Source organism: Lampetra planeri, chromosome 18 (assembly GCF_965212315.1).
Source record: "Lampetra planeri chromosome 18, kcLamPlan1.2.h2, whole genome shotgun sequence".
Taxonomy (NCBI): domain Eukaryota; kingdom Metazoa; phylum Chordata; class Hyperoartia; order Petromyzontiformes; family Petromyzontidae; genus Lampetra; species Lampetra planeri.
The window spans coordinates 1818715-1838327 of record NC_136124.1 but is presented as its reverse complement, the minus strand read 5'-3'; the positions used below and the strand labels follow the sequence as shown (position 1 = coordinate 1838327).

The window sequence follows — 19613 nt, the reverse complement described above, 5'->3', positions numbered from 1 at the left end:
ATTTACAAAATAATCTTCAGAAAATATTTCCTGAAATTTACACCGGTATAGATATGAGAGTGATGAAAGTTTTAATCTCAGTATTTCCTGTATATTGAGTTACATATCACGAAGGGAAATGTTCACTTAAGTTGTTTTCAACATCGTCATTATCAGCCCTAATCTATCCACTGCTGGATTAAGGGATCAAGCGAAGCTGTCTCCATCTCTCACAGTCTCACAATGCAACAAATGACATGCTGTTGTTTTGTAAGATGTCATGTTTTTTTATTGCCTAACAATAGCACACTTAAAACGTTCCAAATTCGAATGATGTTCACCGGTTAGCGGTGGTACGTTGTTTTACACTGAATTAATTGTGACACTCGGGGACATTTTAACTTTAGTTGTCTTATACAACTGCAGTGTGCTACGATTCTGCCATGCTTGGCAAAGGCTGAAGGAGAATACATTAAAAAACCCCTTTAAACAATGTAACAATCGTAAAATGATTTAATATTCAGATCTCGTCGCATGCAGATGTGATGAGCTGTTGGCAGGCACTTGCCCCCTCAGCTCTCTGATGTGGTTAAGGGCCGTACTGCATGTTCTCCCGCATGATGTCTGACATTTCGCTCCACGTGCTAGAAGCTTCGTCAGGAGCGGCCAGAAAACACGACATCAGAGAGTTTGTGTGACAGGCTGTTGGCGCAAGTGCTGTTAGCGAGTAGCGCCTATGAAGGCCGGCACAGCAACACGAGGGGGTTGTTGACCAGCACCACGCCCGACCGCCTTTGTCTCCTCAGTGGCGATGTTTACACACTGCACCAAGTACTCAGTTGAGGCTGAGTCGACCTAGGGGAGGCCCAAAAATCAGTTCAGATAATCGTCACTGGTGTTGGCCGTAAGCGGGAATCGAACTCGGGTGGCCGGGTTCACCGTGCAGTGCGCTAACCGCTACACTACCGCCCCCCATTAGGGAAGCAGTCGTGTAACATACCGGCGAACACCCTTGCTGGTAACGTAATGTGGTACTGTGACCACGTATTACTTTTCCTGACACCACTGCAGGCCAGGTAGCGTCCCCGAGGTTAACTCGACAATTCAGGCTGCCGAACTTGCGGGGGCTGCCCCTTTCACATCTCGTGCGACGCCTGAGAGAGAACCGGGGGGTCACTGTGACGCCGAACACGACGGCGAGGCGGCAATTATAACAGCTGACGCGACCGCAGTTGGCATAGGTCACCAGAACTCCCCGTCCTCGGCGCTGATGAGTTGAAGGCGCTGCTTCTCCGGCGGCGTGATTTCATTCCACTCCTTGGAGCTGTAAAGGGGGGGGGGGGGGGGGTTAGAAAAAAGACAACTTTACAACAGGCCAATAAATGCCAGCGTTCACAGAGATCACTCCGACATAATAATCATTGGCGCTGCCCAGTAACAGGGCGACGGGTGTGGCGTTGCAACGTTTCGCCCCCCGCCTCTGGCCGTGATTTTCTGAAAGAGGACCAATGTCCAAATTGTTAGCCTGCTGTTAATTTCGCTGCCTCAATGAGGGGCTAATGGGTGCACGGTGTTGAGGTGGTTTTGCTCTTTGCTTAGCACACGTGGCAGTATGGGTGTGTAACGATGCGTTTAATCGTCGATAAAAATTGGACATTACGCGCAATCATTTTGTAAGAATGTTTTGTGTTTTTGTATCTCTTGCGTGTCAAAGCTTCACAGGCACGAGAGATTATCCATTCAGTACGATGGGCGAGAATCAATCCTTGAACTGAATAATGACATGCCGAGTTGACATGTACCAATTCAGGCACTCCAGTTCATGTTTTTGTTTTTTGTTTGTTGCGGTTTGACCAGATTCAAGAGCCGAATGGCTCACAGGGCTATATCTAATAAATACACTTGAACTTGAGTTTCCGCCCACAATGTAAACACTCGTTAATTAGCTGGAAACATCTGCACGTGTATATATAGAGAGGACCACAAAGCTTGGACAATTATTGGTGCCGGCTCACCGGCTGGCTGTTGCTGCCCTTTCCCACTCATCTGTGGTTCCTCCTCGTGACTCTGAGTATCTATCTCTCTCTACAAGCGAGTGAGTGCTCTGCGGTGCATTACAAGTTGAAATGATTATTGTTATCATCATTCATTTAGTCTGATTAGAAAACGTTTTGTTTCCTCCGTGAGCCTAAATGTAAGAGCGTAACATTTGTGTAAATAGTAAATTATTATGCAAGTGTAGTGGTATAGCGTTGGCTGCTGGTGGAAAAGGGTAACTGCGGTGTAGGGCAGTAGTCGCGTCAGCAGGCCACGATAGACACAAGAGGGGGACATCTAAAGGGGAAAGGTCACAGAGAGGGGCCCATCGGGAAGCCCCGGGAACCCGCTGGTAGGTTCTAGAAGGGGGCGTGGCCCGGGGCGGAGCGAGGCCGCGCTGGGAGTAAAAGAGGGGGCCCTGAGCGGGAGCTCGGGGCTGTCGCTGGAAATGGGATCCCGTCGTGCCGCTCAAGATCACCGTCGTCACCATCTCCTCGTCGTCATCTCTGCCTTCACCATCCCGGGGTGCTGTTAGTCAGACAGCCTACCAACTGCTCTAACAATAAACGGTCTTAATTGTAATAGTGTGCACCCACGTCGGGTGTGTATCATCCCGATGGTGCTTGTTAAATAAAATAAGTTAATCCAAGTATTACTGTATCCGATCTGCGTCCCTACACATGTAAAGCGAGTATGCAAATCAATGTTAATCAATTAATAATTAGATCAGCTTTATGTGCACATAGCGTTGAATGACTTACTGAATATACTGGAGAATGGCGTAAGGCACGTGACGAGGTCTCCTGGACGTGTGTGCCAGATACGGAAATATTTTCCGGGTCGCTGATCTGAAGAGAACTAGCTGGAAGTCAATCACCACAGATAGCCCCGTAAGGTTTATTTTAACGCGTGCAGCCTCTGCTTGGAGATTCGGCAAACGCCTTCGTAGCTTGTGTGCACGCATGTACGTTTAACTCTTTCGCACCGTACATAGCCAAACATGCTCATCGGAGGTCCGGGGGAAGGACAACAAACTAAACATAAAAAGCAGTTCGAACGAAATTAGTTTTAAATCTAGATTTAAAAGTGCATAGCTCCAGTGGCTTCCTAATATTTGAAGGAAGAGCGTTCCAGACGGCCGCAGGAATTCATATGAGAGCGTGCGATGCAGTGATCGTCTGTGTTCAGTGGCTAGCCAACATCCGCTGCGAGGATGACCGGAGTTCCCATGATGGTTTATGCTCCTTGACGAGATCAGCACGGCATTGTGCTTGATTTGTAGCAAGCACTTTGTGTGTAATGAGTACGACTTTAAACATGACTGCAGCACCCACTGCAACTGCAGAGCCTCTCCAGAATAACCACACGGACGAGACAAGGGTCGCAGGAGTCAAGCCGCTGCTCCTTTCAAGCCTTGGCATCGCGTTTGTGGCTTTGCGGTCCCTCCTCTGATCCGCCCAAACTTCATTCCTAATTATACTTTCTCGTTTCCACCTATTGTAAATCAGTTGGTTTCTCTTTGTTACACCAGTCAGCAAAAGCTGTCGAACCATTGTACAAGCCAGCGAACGGAGGGCGGGGGGGGGGGGTGAGAATTGTGACAGGAAGAGGGTGGGTGGAGGCGGGTGACGCTCAACCGGTCGGGTCAAGGTGGATCAGAGCGAGCGGAAAAATGTGGAAACGACATTGACACTGTCACGCACGCGTCACTCCACGGCCCGATCCACTCCACGTGACCCCATGGGTTTCGCAGTCGGACCAGCTGTACGATCTTGCTGCGATGCTTCACCTGCACGTCCGTCACACGTGAACACAGAACAGAGGCAGAGGACCCCACAGAATTTGGCGTGCAGACAGCTGGGGCGAGCGATTTCAGTGGGCTACCTGTTCGGGCTGGCACAAAGTAGTCGCACATTCACCCCGTACTAGAATGTCAAATCGATGTTGACTCTGTGCTGGCAAACATGGGTTAGGTTTACAATGAATGAGTAATTTAGATAAACACAAAATTCGTTCCTCCAAGAACGATAAAAGTCCAACTGGTCCAATGAGACCGTAGACGAGAAGACACCTAAATGTACCTGCGGACATTAATGGAACTTCAGCTTTTTCTTGTTCCTCCTTTTAAATGGTATCGCTCTACATTCGTGTATCTCCTTCATCACTACAACAGCACACAAAGAACCTGCACCACCGTCACTCAAGGCTTTGAGCCGCAAATGCAACAATTCCATGACCACCAACTTGCATTCCAGGATCAGCAGAACAGTCTGCATCCAAGTCCCCATACTTCAAAGGCCATGGGGCTCCAGGAGCTCAGACCCTCACGCGTCCTCCCCCATGCCCCATCCTCCCCTGCCTCCCTTCTCTACCCTCTGCAGCCAGGCTGAGAGACTCAGGAAACGCAGGTCAAGGTTAGGTTAGGCTTTTCGGAGCTGATACGCTTTTATTTCTGCGAGTAAGATGGCCCAGGCGAAGGATGCCGTTGACCCCGCTGCCAGCCTCCGCATTGACTCGGTGACATTACAACAGATTCTGAGGCCAGCTTCGGGCACATCGGGTGACACATAAGCATGTGACTCGGTTTACAAAAAAAACGAGCTGCTGGATCCTCTCCCATGAGCCCATTTCAGGTCGGGCTCGGCGCCGCAGGACTGCGTTGGGAGCATGGCCCCGAGCTGGCTACCCCCGGGTTGTGAACTTCACCATGACCCTTCCCCCCCCCCGGCGGCTGCGTAAATGCAGCATGAGTGGAGGTGATCTCAGCTGGTGGTGAACGTGCGACGGCGGTGGGAAGGGACGTCGACCTCGTCCAAGCCCGTGATGGAGTAGGCATGGTTTCGCACGAGCCCCATGGGCGTCCGCGACTCTGCGTGCGTCAACATGGCGATCTGTGGGCAGACATTTGAGATGGGAGAGGGAACAAAGGTTTAGAAGCACGTGTTGAGGTCCCTCTTCGGTAAGGTTACCGTACTTCCGGAAGGCTCCAACCAGGACGTGTGGTAATCGGGCAGCCCTTTTCTGTATTACATTGGCCTGGCCTACTGTTTAGAGGTCCGGCCTACTCATCTGTCCACTGTGCCCACTTCTCAGGTAGCACTGCCCTGTGTCTCATCATGAGTTGAGCGTGAAGTCTGAAAACCTTCGGGCGGGACAAAAATTTGGACAAAGTTAAAAGATTTCTACGGCTGGTTATCGTGCGCCGTGTGTCGGTGCTCACGTTGTGGACAATCCATGTGTCCTGCTCCACAGTTTTGTGAGTGTACACTCACAGACTGTTTTCATAAATGATCCAGCAATTCAACGTTGTTAAGTTGTGACTTCAGGAGATGCATTCACGTGCAGGATTGAGATGCATTGCTGAGTGGGTGATGGTGATTATTCAATAATTTTCCTACCAAGAGTACCAAGTCGCTCTGCAAACAACATATTTCATATAGCATACGTTTGTTCAAGTTCAAGTTAATTTATTTGGTATGGCCCTGTGAGCCATTCGGCTCTTGAATCGGGTGCAACCGCAACAAACAAAATGTGTTTATGCCCATTGCGTGTCATAGGCTAATAAAAAAAAAATCAATATTGCATCATATAAAATATATCAAAAATAAAACACACATCAACCATGATTATATATTTACAAGTATACTTCATTGATTTTTTTTAATTATCCTATGACACGCATTGGTCATATACACATTTTGGGGGGGGGGGGGGCGTGGGGTATCCGCCCCTTTGCTTGTTCATGTTTTTGTTTCTTGTTTGTTGCGGTTGCACCCGATTCAAGAGCCGAATGGCTCACAGGGTTATACACAATAAATGAAACTGAAAACATAAAAAAAAAACTTTTGCCCCCCACTAGGTGAGCCTCTGCTGCTGCTGGTGATGATATTTCAGGACCAACATTGCCGCTCGCGATCACCATGAAGATAGCGTGTGAGCACAAACGCAGCGGCTGCAGGATTTCATCACGAGCAAACACATGCATGCATATCCACACCCTGGTGAGGGTGTCTTCATTGATGTTAACATGATAGAATATTCCGTCAGGGTCCAAATTGGCCCAATTCAAAATGACCCGCAAATTACTAATTTGGGATGATACATGGCAACCGTCACCACCCATGGGCAGACGAATGCCCCCAGGTCACTCTTCCAAATGAGACTCCTGTATACTAGTCTCGTGAGTTCTTACCTGGTGAAACACAAGTCGCTTTATTCCTATTGGTGTTAGTTGAATTCTATTAAAAGGAAGTGCAAGCATAATTGTGACTTTTTAATGTCAATAATAAATCAATTTAAATCCTCACCTTTGTCAGTCCACGACTGAATGAAGGTCTCAACACACACGCGCAAACACCGTATTGGTGATGGAGGATGTTTTCCCAGACTTCACCAAACTGATAAGTATGGCTTCCTATGGGGGGGTGACATGCTGGTACTGGTAGGAACCGCTAGGTTACACCAGCCCACAGGGGATTATTGTGTCCGTCGTGCAGGGAGGGGCTGGGTGGGGAGGGAGGGGCTGGGTGAGGAGGGAAGGGTGGGGAGGGGCTGGGTGAGGAGGATGGGGAGGGGCTGGGTGGGGAGGGAGGGTGGGGAGGGGCTGGGTGGGGAGGGTGGGGCTGGTTGGGGGGTGGGAGGGGTGGGGCTGGGTGGGGAGGGGCTGGTCACCCCGTGGTGCCCTTATAAATAAAACTCAACGTTTAACCTACTCACGCCGGCTTGTGCCCGCCCTCACAGTCGGGCATATTTTCGGAATACACCACGCCGCCGTTGACCCTGGCCATTGACCGAGCAACCCAACGTTCCTACCAGCTCCCTCGCCACTGATGTTAGCCGTGAACAGGAAGAACACCTGGAGTCGACAGGTGTGTAACGCAGTCGGCTAACAACTGCATGGCTGCTACCTTTCTTTTAATGTTGCGATCGAAGCCATGAGTGTCCATGGCAGTGCAGCAGTTTAAATCTGCTGATATAAATAGACCAACTGCTGATTCACATTTGAAACCTCATCTAATGACCTGCCAAATCTAAAAACAGACATCAATGTATTTTAAAACCCGAGCATGTTCTGACTACATCTGGTTCATCATGATGTGACTGTAGAAGAAGGACATTTTTCATGGGCCTTGCACACAAGAGGGCCCCGCTGTGGGCCTGGTTTTCCAAGCACTATCCAGACTCAGGCCTGCTCAACATCAAAGGCCTGATGAGATTATTTGGCCTAAGTCATGAAAACAATCTCATCTGCAGCTGTTATGGGGCGGCTGCCTCGGCATCTGCTAGTTGTATGTATGCGTGTTGAACATCTTTCGCACCGTACATAGCCAACCGTGCTAATCGGAGGCGCGGGGGAAGGACAAACTAAACATGTGGCTTATCATGTGCAAATTTATAACAGCCAAATACTCTAAACGCACCTTTCTAAAAGTGGAAGGGAAAAACCCGAGGACCCGGAGAAAAATCCACTCGACCACGGGGAATGCACGCAAACTCCAAATATACAACAGGCGTCAAGGTCGGGATCAAACCCACGACTTCCTGCACACCGGCCGCGGGAGTTAATATCTCGCCAGCGCGCGCTTCCCACCGCGGTGGCGGGTGGTCACCTTGGGCGTGATGGGGCCGCTAACGCTGCTGTCCCTGGTCAGGCTGCGTCCTCCTCCGCCTCCATCGGGGAAGTCAAACTTGATGTCGCCTCCCTGTGCTGACGACGCTCCAGGCCCCGGCGAGAAGGGGTCCGGCAGCGCAGAGAACGGGGTTTGCGGGAAGCCGCGCGCCAGCGGGGAGCCGCCGCTCGCCTGCGCCGGGGGGTGCAGGTGCGAGTGGTCCTGCTCCTGCTCGCCCTCGTGGTCGTGGTCGTGGTCCTCTTCGTCGCAGCAACTGTCGCACTTGGAGCGGACGAGGCCGACGCTGTCGGGAGCCGGGATCCCGCAGCGCCAGCACATCCCATCCTGGGCACAAGCGCGGGCACAGCAGCAACAGCAGGTGCACGTCTTCTAACGGCCCAGATTCCCCAAATTAGCACCGGTACTTCTTAAGTATTGCCCCCCCCCCCCACCATCCCCCGCCAACGATGGACGTGTTGCTTTGAGTACCTTAAAGAGAGCCGCTTTATAAATGAAATTGATTATTACAGAGGTGCTTAGACAGGTCCCCAGTGTTACTTTTGAATGCATTAGCTCTAGATTTGAAGCTTTCGTGACTGCAAGGAATCATCTTCTCAGGTTTTTTCGGTAAAGTCACGTAGAAAGTAAAACAAAATAAAAAACAAAAATCACGACGTTTCGGAGGCAACACAAGTCTCCGTCATCAGGTGGGACCGTCACAGCCAGATTAGCTGTAGCTTGATGTGACGGTCCCACCTGATGACGGAGACTTGTGTTGCCTCCGAAACGTCGTGATTTTTGTTTTTATTTTTATTTTGTTTTACTTTCTACGTGACTTTACCGAAAAAACCTGAGAAGATGCATTAGCTCTGTCCGTCTGTCCGCCTGTCTCAGTAGGGGCGAGATCATGATAACTCTCGTAATTACTGCTCATCGAAATGGCATATTGATTCGTGAAATTACATGTGAACCTCGTGGGGCTTGACTAAAAGAGCCAATCAAGCTTTCAAAATTGCAAGCGACAGCCCCTAAATGTAGGCGCGCGTCAATTGAAGCTATAGTGAACGTGCTTGGTGCCTTAGAGTTTCCTTTGATATTGCTATAATTGTGCTTTTCCTCTTACGTCGATGGAGCAGCCCATGAGTGAGCGACGGGACGTTGCCTTCACCATGATCTTATAGAGATCCTTGGGAGGGTTTTTCATCTCGAAGTACTCGGTCACACCGCCCGTGAAGTCCTCCATGGCCTCGGTCGTGTTCCCGCCTTTCAGGGCCTCGTAGGAGCCATGGACCCTGTGTTTGTATTCATCGCGATCAGACAACGACAACAGGCAAGCAGACCGCTTGCGGTTGCGCGCGATTGTAATCCAGTGCTTTATGAGGGCAAGGGTTTGTGGAATTAAGCAAGAGGTATGCACTGTATGTTTAACTTTCTTTCGAACCGTACATAGCCGAAGGTCAACAAGCTAAACACAAGAAACAGTTCTAAAGAAATTAGTTTTAAATCTAGATTTTAAAGTGGATCGCTCCAGTGGCTTCCTAATTTTAAACAATCTATATTGGAAGGAAGAGCATTCCAGACGGCCGCAGAAGCCCATCTGAAAGCGCACGATGCGGTGACCGTCATTAAATCAGAAATAACTAGACAAAATAAAATGAAATACTATTTACACTTCTGGACCAAAATGGTCGATCATTATTTAGTCAAGTAGGCAAACTATAGACTGTTAAACAATTGCTGTTGCGGTAATTTTTAAAAGGCAAGAGCCCTCCACACAGACAAAGATCCCCCGTATAGCCTTAGCAGACTGCAAGAGCAAGTGCTGTCAGCGAGCACCCATGAAGACCGGCACGGCACACGAGTGGGTGGGTGGCCAGCACCATGCCCGACCGCCTTTGTATCCCTCATGGCGATGTTTACACAACGCACTAGTTACTCATTTGAGGCTGAGTGTTTGTGGATCCTCTTCCACAAACACAATGGGACACTCAGCATTGCACATCAAAATCATTTTGCATGGTAACCAGCACGTGCATTGACGTAGAGGCATCAGTAATAGGTGTTGCACAATCACATTTTGTTGCGAGGTCACTGGACCATAGACGTGTGACAATTCACCCCTTGGTGATTCAATGACCCCTAGCGATTTAGGGTTGCCATTTTATTTCGAGAATCAATTCTCTCTGTGTGTATATATATACATGTTCTGGTGAATGCGGTAGTAGCTCACAGCTTGAAAGGTCATGTGAACCCATTAAATACTACAAATAAAAAATACAATTATTCTTACACACGCCATTCGATGCGTACGCCGAAAGCTTAACAATCAACATTAACCGATGAATCAGTGCATCTTTATACCTCTTGAGAGCCTCTGCTGCATTACTTGCATGTCCAATGAGTCACGTGGCAAATTTCCACAAGAACTTGATATTGACCTTATAATGTATTGAACTTCTCTCACACCATACGTTGCCAACCGTGCTAATCGGACGTGTGGGTGAAGGACAACAACCTAAACACAAAAATCAGTTTCAAAGAAATTAGTTTTCAATCTAGATTTCAAAGTGAATAGTTCCAGTGACTTCCTATTATCGGAAGAGCGTTCCAGACGGCCGCAGAAGCGCATCTAAAAGTGCGCGATGCAGTGACCGTCTTTATGTGGCCCATGCTCCTACTGTTTCCTGACCCCAGCTCTGGCTGCGGAGGGCGAGGAGGGCACCAGGGGGCATTCCAGGAGGAGTTGAGGATAGGGAACCTTGTGGCTCAAGGGACATGGGGGACGTGAACCCAGGCCCCTGTACCGATCATTCCTGGGCTGTCAGAGCGTGGTTCCCAGTGGCCATGCGAATGAGCGGTAGGGGTTTGTGGGCAGGTAGTAAATAAATACCAGAAAAAACCGGGACATGTCATTGGAAGAAAATTTTCTTACAATATCAGAAGAGTGGAAAATAGTGTTTTTGTCTTTCGTGGAGTTTTATTACACAACTAACACAAAACAATGGTGCTTAATGCCACGGGAAGACTTACAGATTTCCCAGAACTGCAAGGAGATGATGTATGTATATATAAAACTTATTTCACACTGTACGTAGCCAACCATGCTAATTGGAGGTGCGGGGAAGGACAACAAATTAAACACAAAAATACGTTCCAAAGAAATTAGTTTTCAATCTGGATTCAAAAGCAACGAGTCTCACTTGGCATAGGCCTTCTCGAGCAGGGCGCTCCAGAACTCATTACGCTCGGCCGACTGCACAAACACCAGCTGGTTGTTGAAAGTGGGCAGTCGGTCGTCCACCACCACGTCCACCCACTCGCCAAAGCGCCAGAACTAGAGGGGGTGGGGTTGGGTGGGGCGTTCGGGTCAAAAGAACCATTCATAGAATCAGCCGATATGCCCACGACCATTTCTTCCCGTGCCCACTGCCATTTCTTCACAAATGATGTCATTAAGTCACGATGTTATATAATCCACGTGTTCCTCTTTCCATCTCTCAGTGCAGTCCCTGCATGCAAGCTGGCACTTGGGAGATCAGAACTCAGCACCCGGCACCTGAACTCATGAGCTATGTTAATACTGGTTAATTAACAAAATAATTGTGCAATGTTAAGATTCACTCACTGACATATGGCTCGTTCTGCTGAAAGGCCTCAAAGGCATTAGGGATATCCGCAGCATGGGAGATACAGAGGTGTTGATTACTATGATGCCAACTGATAATTATAATAATTACATTTACGAAAACTTATGTTGCGTCTCAAATTTCAGTAGAGTCCTCTATTAAACTGTTTGGACAATCCAGTTTTATTTATTGAAGGTTTAGCACGTGGAAGGAAATCAGAGCACTCGGCTAACAACTCAGCATGCATACAAAGGGATACACGATCAAAAGTACAAGCAGATGGGGTTCACAAACCCACTTGTTATACTGCCGTGGCCTGGCTACGACACGGCTCAGCAGCTTTAGGCGTTTTGCAAATTTACGAGATCCGTCGGGAGTTGCCTTCTAAGCGCTGGGTCGCAGGTGTGCACCACTTGCGTCCGGCTCAAACAGGATTCCATTCATCACGTTCCCAAGGTCGCCTGTGAAGCTCCAGTAGACACGTGACCAGTAGCCTCAGCCACCGCGAGACGCAGAATGGATACGATGTGTCACGTGCAGAAAATGCTTTCCAGGTTAAATTTCGATGTAAAGCTTCTTTCGTGACTGCAGGGATTCATCTTCTTGGTTCTTTCGGTAAAGTCACGTAGAAGGGAAGTAATAAAATAATACAAATCAAACATCATAAAATAAAATTATCACGACGTTTCGGCCAAAACGCAAGCAGCCGTCCTCAGGTGAAGAACAGGGCTGTCGGAAAGACAGCCCTGTTCTTCACCTGTCTAAAAGACGCTGTCTGTCTTTATTTTATTTGTATTATTTTACTATTTCCCTTCTACGTGACTTTATCGAAAGAACCAAGAAGAAGAAGCTTTCCAGGTTGCTGACCCAGATATAAAAGTGGTAAAAGGTGCGGCTCTGCAGTGAATGGCGTCACTGCTGTCAGAAGGGCCTATACTCGAGGGGGCTCTACAAAGGCCTGCTAGAGGGTAGTTTGACACACTCTTTAGTGCTGGACAGGTGTCTTGGAAGAAGTGGGAGTACCCGCACCATGCACGACCTGCCGATTGGCTAACTGTGGTGGTACCAACTTGCCCCATTGTTTCAACTGTTTCCCTGGGACATTCAACCGGTGACCTCAGCGTTGCAAAGTCCAGCGTGTTCAACAATTACACCTTGCAGCATCCGCAGCCGAAAATAATCCCTGCTTGCAGACTTCCAGGCATCTCGTAGGGCCATGGTTTGGTCACGACACGGCAAATAGCCCCTGGGAAAAAAACCACCTACACTCTGGGTGCTCTGCACTAGCTCGGCTCGGATGTGCCAGTGGGAAAGGATTGGGGACCATTGGTCGGCGTGACTCGGCAGGGGTGGGTGCCCACCTGGAAGTGGAAGATGCCGGCGTAGTTCTCATCGAAGCTCTGTCCTGCCGGGATGACGCGAGCCAGCAGCTCCTCGTTCATGGTCATGCAAGCGATGGCGGCCAGGACCCAGCAGTCACCTGGAGCAAAACCCAGCGGCGTTGCCAGGGCCTCGTTAGTGCAGCGGCCTTATGGTTCGTTTTTTATTTACTTCACACAGGTATGTGTGTTCAACTTCTTTCGCACCGTACGCAGCCAATTGTGCTCATTGGAGGTGCGGGGGAAGGGCAACAAACTAAACACCAAAAGAAGTTCTAAAGAAATTAGTTTTCAATCTGGATTTAAACGGTGCCGAGTACAGGCACAACACGCCTAACATGCCAAGTGGCCAGCAACAAACAGCACTATCAAACCTGAAATAGCTCAGAGTTGATGGCCCATGAGCCCAGAGCAGATATTTCACTTATCAATACCACCTGAGCTGGCATAACTGCAGTGCTTCCAATCTTGTGTGGCCAATAAGAGTAATTTATGGAATAGCCGTTTTAATTGAGCTGTTATTTGCTCTACGAGTAAAATTCGATTGAGTGAATGTTGCTACCTTGGGTGGTAACAATGTCTGCTCTGGCCCATGGACCAATATGAGCAGCGGCCTGGAAACAATGATGTGGAGGGGGTCACCACCAAGGTGTTGCATATTCTCTGGGTTGCCATTCCCGTATTTTAATCAAAAGATGTGTGTGTGGCTATATTTGCATCACTTTATTCACATCGGGCACATGTTTGTGATGCGTCTTACTTTCAGGAGCATCATATAATCTGGATGAGACGGAATGACATGCTTTACAACGGTTCAAATGCAATACTGTGCCACTGCATGCGTGTATGTTGAACTTTTTTTGCACCGTACGTAGCCAACCGTGCTAACCGGAGGTGCTGGGATGGACGACAAGCTAAACACACTAAGCAGTTCTACAAAAAATATTTTCAATCTACTTGATTTAAAAGTGCATAGCTCCAGTGGCTTCCTAATATCAGAAGGAAGAGCGTTCCAGACGGCCGCAGGAGCGCATCTGAGAGTGCCGTGCGATGCGGTGACCGCCGTCTTGTTCGATGGCTGAGCCAGAAGTCGCTGCGAGGCTTTGAAAGACATCATCGAGGAGATGTGGTCATTCACGCCATTGCATCACTAAGTGTATTTCAGTGCAACCATGAACATCGTTTAGTTCGTTTTAACATTGAACATTATTTAGACTTCAAATGTTTATGTCCATTTAAAAAAGCAGAATCGAAATAACAAAGGTGAATAGCAATGGAGCGTTTGGCGTCATCAGTCGTGGGTGGTGGTGAAGTCGTCAAGGGAGGAACAGATTGCAGTAAATTAGTTTTAATAAAGTTCATGGAAAGACAGTCAATTACTATCTTAGAAGAGGAAAGTCTTGAGATGATGATGTATGATGACATTAAATTTCGATTTAAAGCTTTCGTGACTGCAGGGATTCATCTTCTTGGTTCTTTTGGTAAAGTCACGTAGAAGGGAAATAATAAAATAATAAAAATAAAACATAATTAAATAATTCTCACGACGTTTCGGCCACAACGCAAGCAGCCGTCCTCAGGTGAAGAACAGGTCTGTCGGAAAGACAGCGTCTGAATAAACACCACCAGGCTTGGCAGCGTATATTTAAGCTGGGTTGGAGAGGGAAGAATTTGCATATCAAGAGGAATTTATGATGACATTCTTTCGCACCGTACGTAGCCATCTAATTATGATCACGCACGAAGCTGTAATGCTATCAAGGCAATGCTGATGATGCCAATGTATTAAAAACACTGATGTCAGGCAAGAGTGGTTATTGCTTCTAAAGGAAGGCACAGATGTTTATGCCCTCTTGAGTGCTGATGAACGCATCCCGAAAATGTGCTTTATCATCGTGTCAGCTGCTTTCCCCCACGTGGCTCCCACTCCCTTGCAAACTGACCACACACACAAAGTGTTGACGGCAAACACGCACACGTACACTGGCATTTCTGAATATAAATGTAAATACACACGAATAAAGATGGTGGTTAATGGCAACGTAGTGGTGAGACAATGTTAAATATATGCTCATGTATCTATTTTTTTAGTCTTCAGCAATGTAACTCCTAAATTGAGCCAGATGTAATGGAACACGATTGCTGTAAAGCACTGGGAAGAATATACAGAACTTTTTTTTAACTCGTGCGCTTTATTCTGTCCTGTTATGAATGCTGATGCAAGTTCTCTTTCTGTGCGCACGTCGGATTATCACGGTTGGCTACGTACGGTGCGAAAGATGTTCAACATACATACATACTGTCGGTGTCTGTCGATGTTCCCGTCATATTTCTGTGCTTTTATAATGAATGAAAACATTTCAGCCTGATATTAAGTCATTGCAACCAAACATATTTTCTCAGTAACCTCAAACATTATTGTTGAAAATAATTATCAATAAGTCATTGCATTTTGCATCATTGTTTACACTTCAGATCCCCTTTTTATTGACAAGTACGGTGTCATATCGATCATTCGTTCGTTCATCACATTGATAAAAACAAATTGTAACACGAACAACTAATTGAGCTTAAAAAGGGAAATTCAGAGGCACGGGAGAATAAATTAGAGAAATAGAAAGGGCTAAGGATTGTAACAAAAGTCCGACGCTGACGTGAATTCCACGTGGCCGGAGCTGCACCGGAGAAACGACGAGGAAGGGACTGGGCGGGGGGGGCGAGCAGGCAGATCGCAGGTTGCAAGATGGAACGACACAGGGCTTTGTTGCACTTTGCAACATGTTAGCTGTGGTGATGTTTGATTGGGAATTAAATTTGTGGCACGCCAGAACGTTTAGTTCGCTATTTCAATTTAGAGTGTTGCACTAGAGAGACGCTGCTTGATTCGACGCTTTAATGTGTTGCACCGGGGCCCGAGTTGTTACGATGTTTTTTCTCACCCAGGTCTCCTTCGAAAAATATAAATTGTATTAATATTATGATTACTATGCCTGTTTACCCAGGAAAGCCTCATTGAGTCTCAATCGTATTTTCAGGAGGGTCTTGCTAAGTTTTCACAGTCGTGGGCGATGTTGCTATGTGTTATCCCAATTGAGTAGTTTGCTGTTAATTCATCAGCATTGGGATATTTGGTCAATACATTTTACGTTCTTGTTTTTTTCAGAGGACCTGGAGGGAACCCACGCAGAACAGAGGGAGAACATACAAACTCCACACTGTTAAGGAGCCCAAGTCCGGAATCGAACCCAGGGACTTCTTGCCACCCTGCTGTCCACTAATGCTATCAATGGGCTCTTGACTGATCGTAAATTAAGGAATTTCATTGGGCGGTGATGTGGCCCAGCGATAGCTTGTTCACCAACTTGTCCGAGAGCGAGACGGTTCGAATCCATTGGCCGCGCTGTAGTCATACCGCTGATGTAACAACGCACCATCTTGTTCGCAGTAGACATCACAGATCCCGTGTGACGGCATTCGTAAGAGTAGGCCATTGTGTTGCTCGCGTCAAGGTCCATATTTGGGACATTTAAAAAATTAACCGCAAATTACTCAACGGGAATTATACGTCGCAATCATCGCCCTCCAGAAGAAGAGTCACGAGACGCAGTGAGGCTTTCCTCGGTGAACAAGCGAAATGATGACACATACTAAGTATTGTATTCATCAGCAGCTGGTTATACACTGCAGACAGACGCATACTTCAAAACGAATAGACAGAATGTCTACAGAATGACCCTCCTGAAATCAGTTTGGCGATAATGCGACATCATATTTAATTCACTAAATATTAAATATAAATGTATAATTATTTACGTGTACATGTATGTGAATGCAAAGCACTGCACGTTGCAATCATGAGCGTTGCTGCAGAGATACGGGTTATACGAGTTCATGTGCATGGCACCTTGCAGGCTTGTGCATGGACACGGATGACACACAGAGTCTGCTGCATCAGCTGCATATTGATAAGGGCAGCTGCACTATTTTATGATTCTTATAATAACCCCTGGCCGCACTCCAGAGAAATGCGCCTCACTCAAGGGATTCACTCCCAGCGCGCTTCGCTTGGCTTTCACGTTCATTAAAAAAACATGCATCTTGGGCAATTAAACATCATCGGAGGCGCCCAATTTAGTATCGTCGGTGGCACCCACTCTGCCACGGATTTCATCAATTGTCAGGACAGGTGTGAGCAGTAAGTGATGAGCAATCCATAATTGCCTTCGGAGTAGCATATACATCTTGTAAGCACATGTTTTTTGAACGCAACTACAATATGACTCGTAGTGTGCATCATCATTGTCATCGGCAGTGATCGATCAGCTGCTGGATGAAGGCCTCCCCAAGTTGTCGCCACTAAAGCAGCAATCAGTGGTAGCAATTATAACAGTACGTTGCATTCAAGTGTAAATTAGAACTGTAATAACAGAGTAACCTATGGTAACAGGAAAACTCTCGTAGCATACAAAACGTAACACAATTCACTTACTAATGTAGTACAATACAGAATAACATAATAAGAGTCATGGTATACAGAATGTCAAAATTACGAAAACATAACAACACACACTCTCTGTGTACTCTCCAAATATGATACCGCCGATAGTCTGCAATTGTGGCACGACTTCGACACCCGTCGCTGAATTGGGTTCAGTCTTTACGTGAGAAGCTTTTTTGTATTTTTTGTTATCGAACGTATTCCCATCGGCCTATTGGTGTTATCGCCACGCGACAAAGCCAATTCCATATCGAAAAAAATTGATGTAGCATCACCCCAGGGGAAAATTTTAATTGAGACTATCCTGGTATCTTGTATTCTCACCTGGTCAAACCAACCAAGCCACGTGTTAGAGAACGGCCTTGAGGTTTAGTGGCATTGGCCACGCTCACCACGATTTTTTTGTATCCCTTTAGCCTCTTCGCTGAAGGAAACCAAGCAACATTCAGCCGATGTGTCCGAATCGTCAACCGTCGGGACACGCTCCTGCTGCCGCAGACATTCGGCAACAGGAGCCCGTCACGATCACGTAACGAGAAACGCACACATTACAGTAATGGACACTCATGCGCGATACCGGTCTATTTTAGATGCAGCTTCACTTTGTGTGTGTGAGATCGAGGTCATTAGTAGAGGGTATAGGGGCAGTGTTGCTGCACTCCGCATTAATTGGCATCTACCGCGCGAGCGCCAATCGAGTCACGACCGCACCCCGCTGGCTGGGTTGGCTTTGGTGCCCGTGCCCAGGTGTGGGGGGGGGGGCCCACGCTTTGGACTATTTCCGCTTTAAGTGCGGCACTGAGAGCGCCGACGTGGATCCCCCCCCCCATCACAGTTCCTATGACCTGCACTGTTTCATTGCTTTCATGGCTTTATTTTGGTGATTTCGAAAAGTGTATTGGTTTAGCCATGTTTGTTAGTTGTAGTACAGAGTTAGACTGATGGCCTTAATCTAAGTTGTCTTGTGGTTGTTGTTGTTGTTTGATTTTTGCACAGGGTTGGTTTACGGTGTTTTTTTCTGCAATATTTTGCTGTCTTTTCTTGGATTTTCTGTTTGCACTTAGTCACATATTCACTTTAAGATGTTTTTTTGTTCATGTTTTTGTTTTTTGTTTGTTGCGGTTGCACCCGATTCAAGAGCCGAATGGTTCACAGGGCTATACACAATAAATGAACTTGAAACTTGAACTTGAGTCGTGGTCGGAGCTCAGCGAGTGAAAACCCGAGGAGGAGGAGGGCTCGTCGAGCTGGGTCGAATGGACCGGGTTGTTGTTGTCTTCACACCGCCGCTGCCGCCACTGGCGAGCGGACGAGCCTTGCCACCGTATTGCATGCAGCCCAACCCCCACCTCCACCCCCCCCCCCCGCATTTAGCAATGCACGCGACATTTTCCCCCAGGGATTTCCAACCGCGCGCTCAGTCGATCCTTGCGTGTCAATTTGCAGATGCAGGCTTCTCGGTGTGTTTCTTTTTTTACGTGACGTTTTTTTGAAAGGCTGGGGGTGTCCTCGCACTCAATCAAGCGCTGGGGCGCTGTTGGTTGTCTCGGTGGGCGATGCCCAGCCGGGCGGTGGGACGCTTTACATTCCTACGGAGCGGTGCTCATTCTCCACACGATGACCACTGTTGACTTCACTGGCGGAGACAGTGGGGGGAGGGGGGGTGACACGTGCCCCCCCCAATGATCCGACCGAAATTCCTAATTTCGAGTTTATTAGTAATAAATCGGCATTTTGCGACTCCCACTGCCACTGTGTAGCATATTATTACGTGCCAGGGACTCTATGAGATGATAGGACAATAGTCTGAGTCCGTAATTGGCAATAAGTAACGGCAAAGCAGTTATAAGTGGCTCACAGAATTGTGCGCAGTTGCGTATACAGCACACGACTTCCCTGAAGGCATTCACCTTCAGCGAGCGCGATGCCGATCACACGACGCGGTTCGAATTCGACCCTCGATTGATGGCTGCGCCATCGCCACATACGCGTCGAATAAAAAGCAAGGGACAACTCCTTACTTACTAACAAGTCCTTACTCACTAACAACTCTTTACTCACTAACAACTCCTTACTCACTAACAACTCCTTACTTACTCACAAGTCTTTACTCACTAACAACTCCTCTATCATTTTTCATTGCTGGAGAGGTTGCCCCCCCTACCTGCAAATCCTGGCTTCGCCATTGGTTGACTTTGCAAAAAGTGGTGCCTATTTTATTTACTCGCTGAGGGATAATTCGCGAGCCCACAATCCAACCGGGAGATGAACTCACAACTACCAAATTGGCGAGGACGGTTCCACCGGGTTCGACTCAACAGTGGCGAACGCGCAAATGCCTTTTACGCTTTCACTTGCCTATTTATTGTCTTGTTTCATACTTAGCAGACTCACTCTTTATTTGTACATTGACCAAAGCCAATGATGGCGATGATCATTTGTTTTATACTTAGCGAACCCCATGCACCCCTGAGCACTAGCGCAC

At 47.7% G+C, this 19613-nt stretch overlaps 1 protein-coding gene across 3 annotated transcripts in view; it reads right to left on the bottom strand.

Moving 5' to 3' along the window:
* The window catches only part of LOC144723471 (calpain-3-like), a 58457-nt gene that overhangs the window by 26300 nt on the left and 12544 nt on the right, over positions 1 to 19613 (bottom strand). For all 3 annotated transcript variants that reach the window (XM_078602252.1, XM_078602254.1, XM_078602253.1), the window contains 7 exons: positions 12613 to 12731; positions 10826 to 10959; positions 8749 to 8917; positions 7626 to 7970; positions 4824 to 4907; positions 3720 to 3805; positions 1226 to 1303 (listed from right to left, as the gene is read on the bottom strand). In XM_078602252.1, coding sequence (XP_078458378.1) covers positions 1226 to 1303; positions 3720 to 3805; positions 4824 to 4907; positions 7626 to 7970; positions 8749 to 8917; positions 10826 to 10959; positions 12613 to 12731 — 1015 coding nt within the window. The remainder of the gene's footprint in view (positions 1 to 1225; positions 1304 to 3719; positions 3806 to 4823; positions 4908 to 7625; positions 7971 to 8748; positions 8918 to 10825; positions 10960 to 12612; positions 12732 to 19613) is intronic.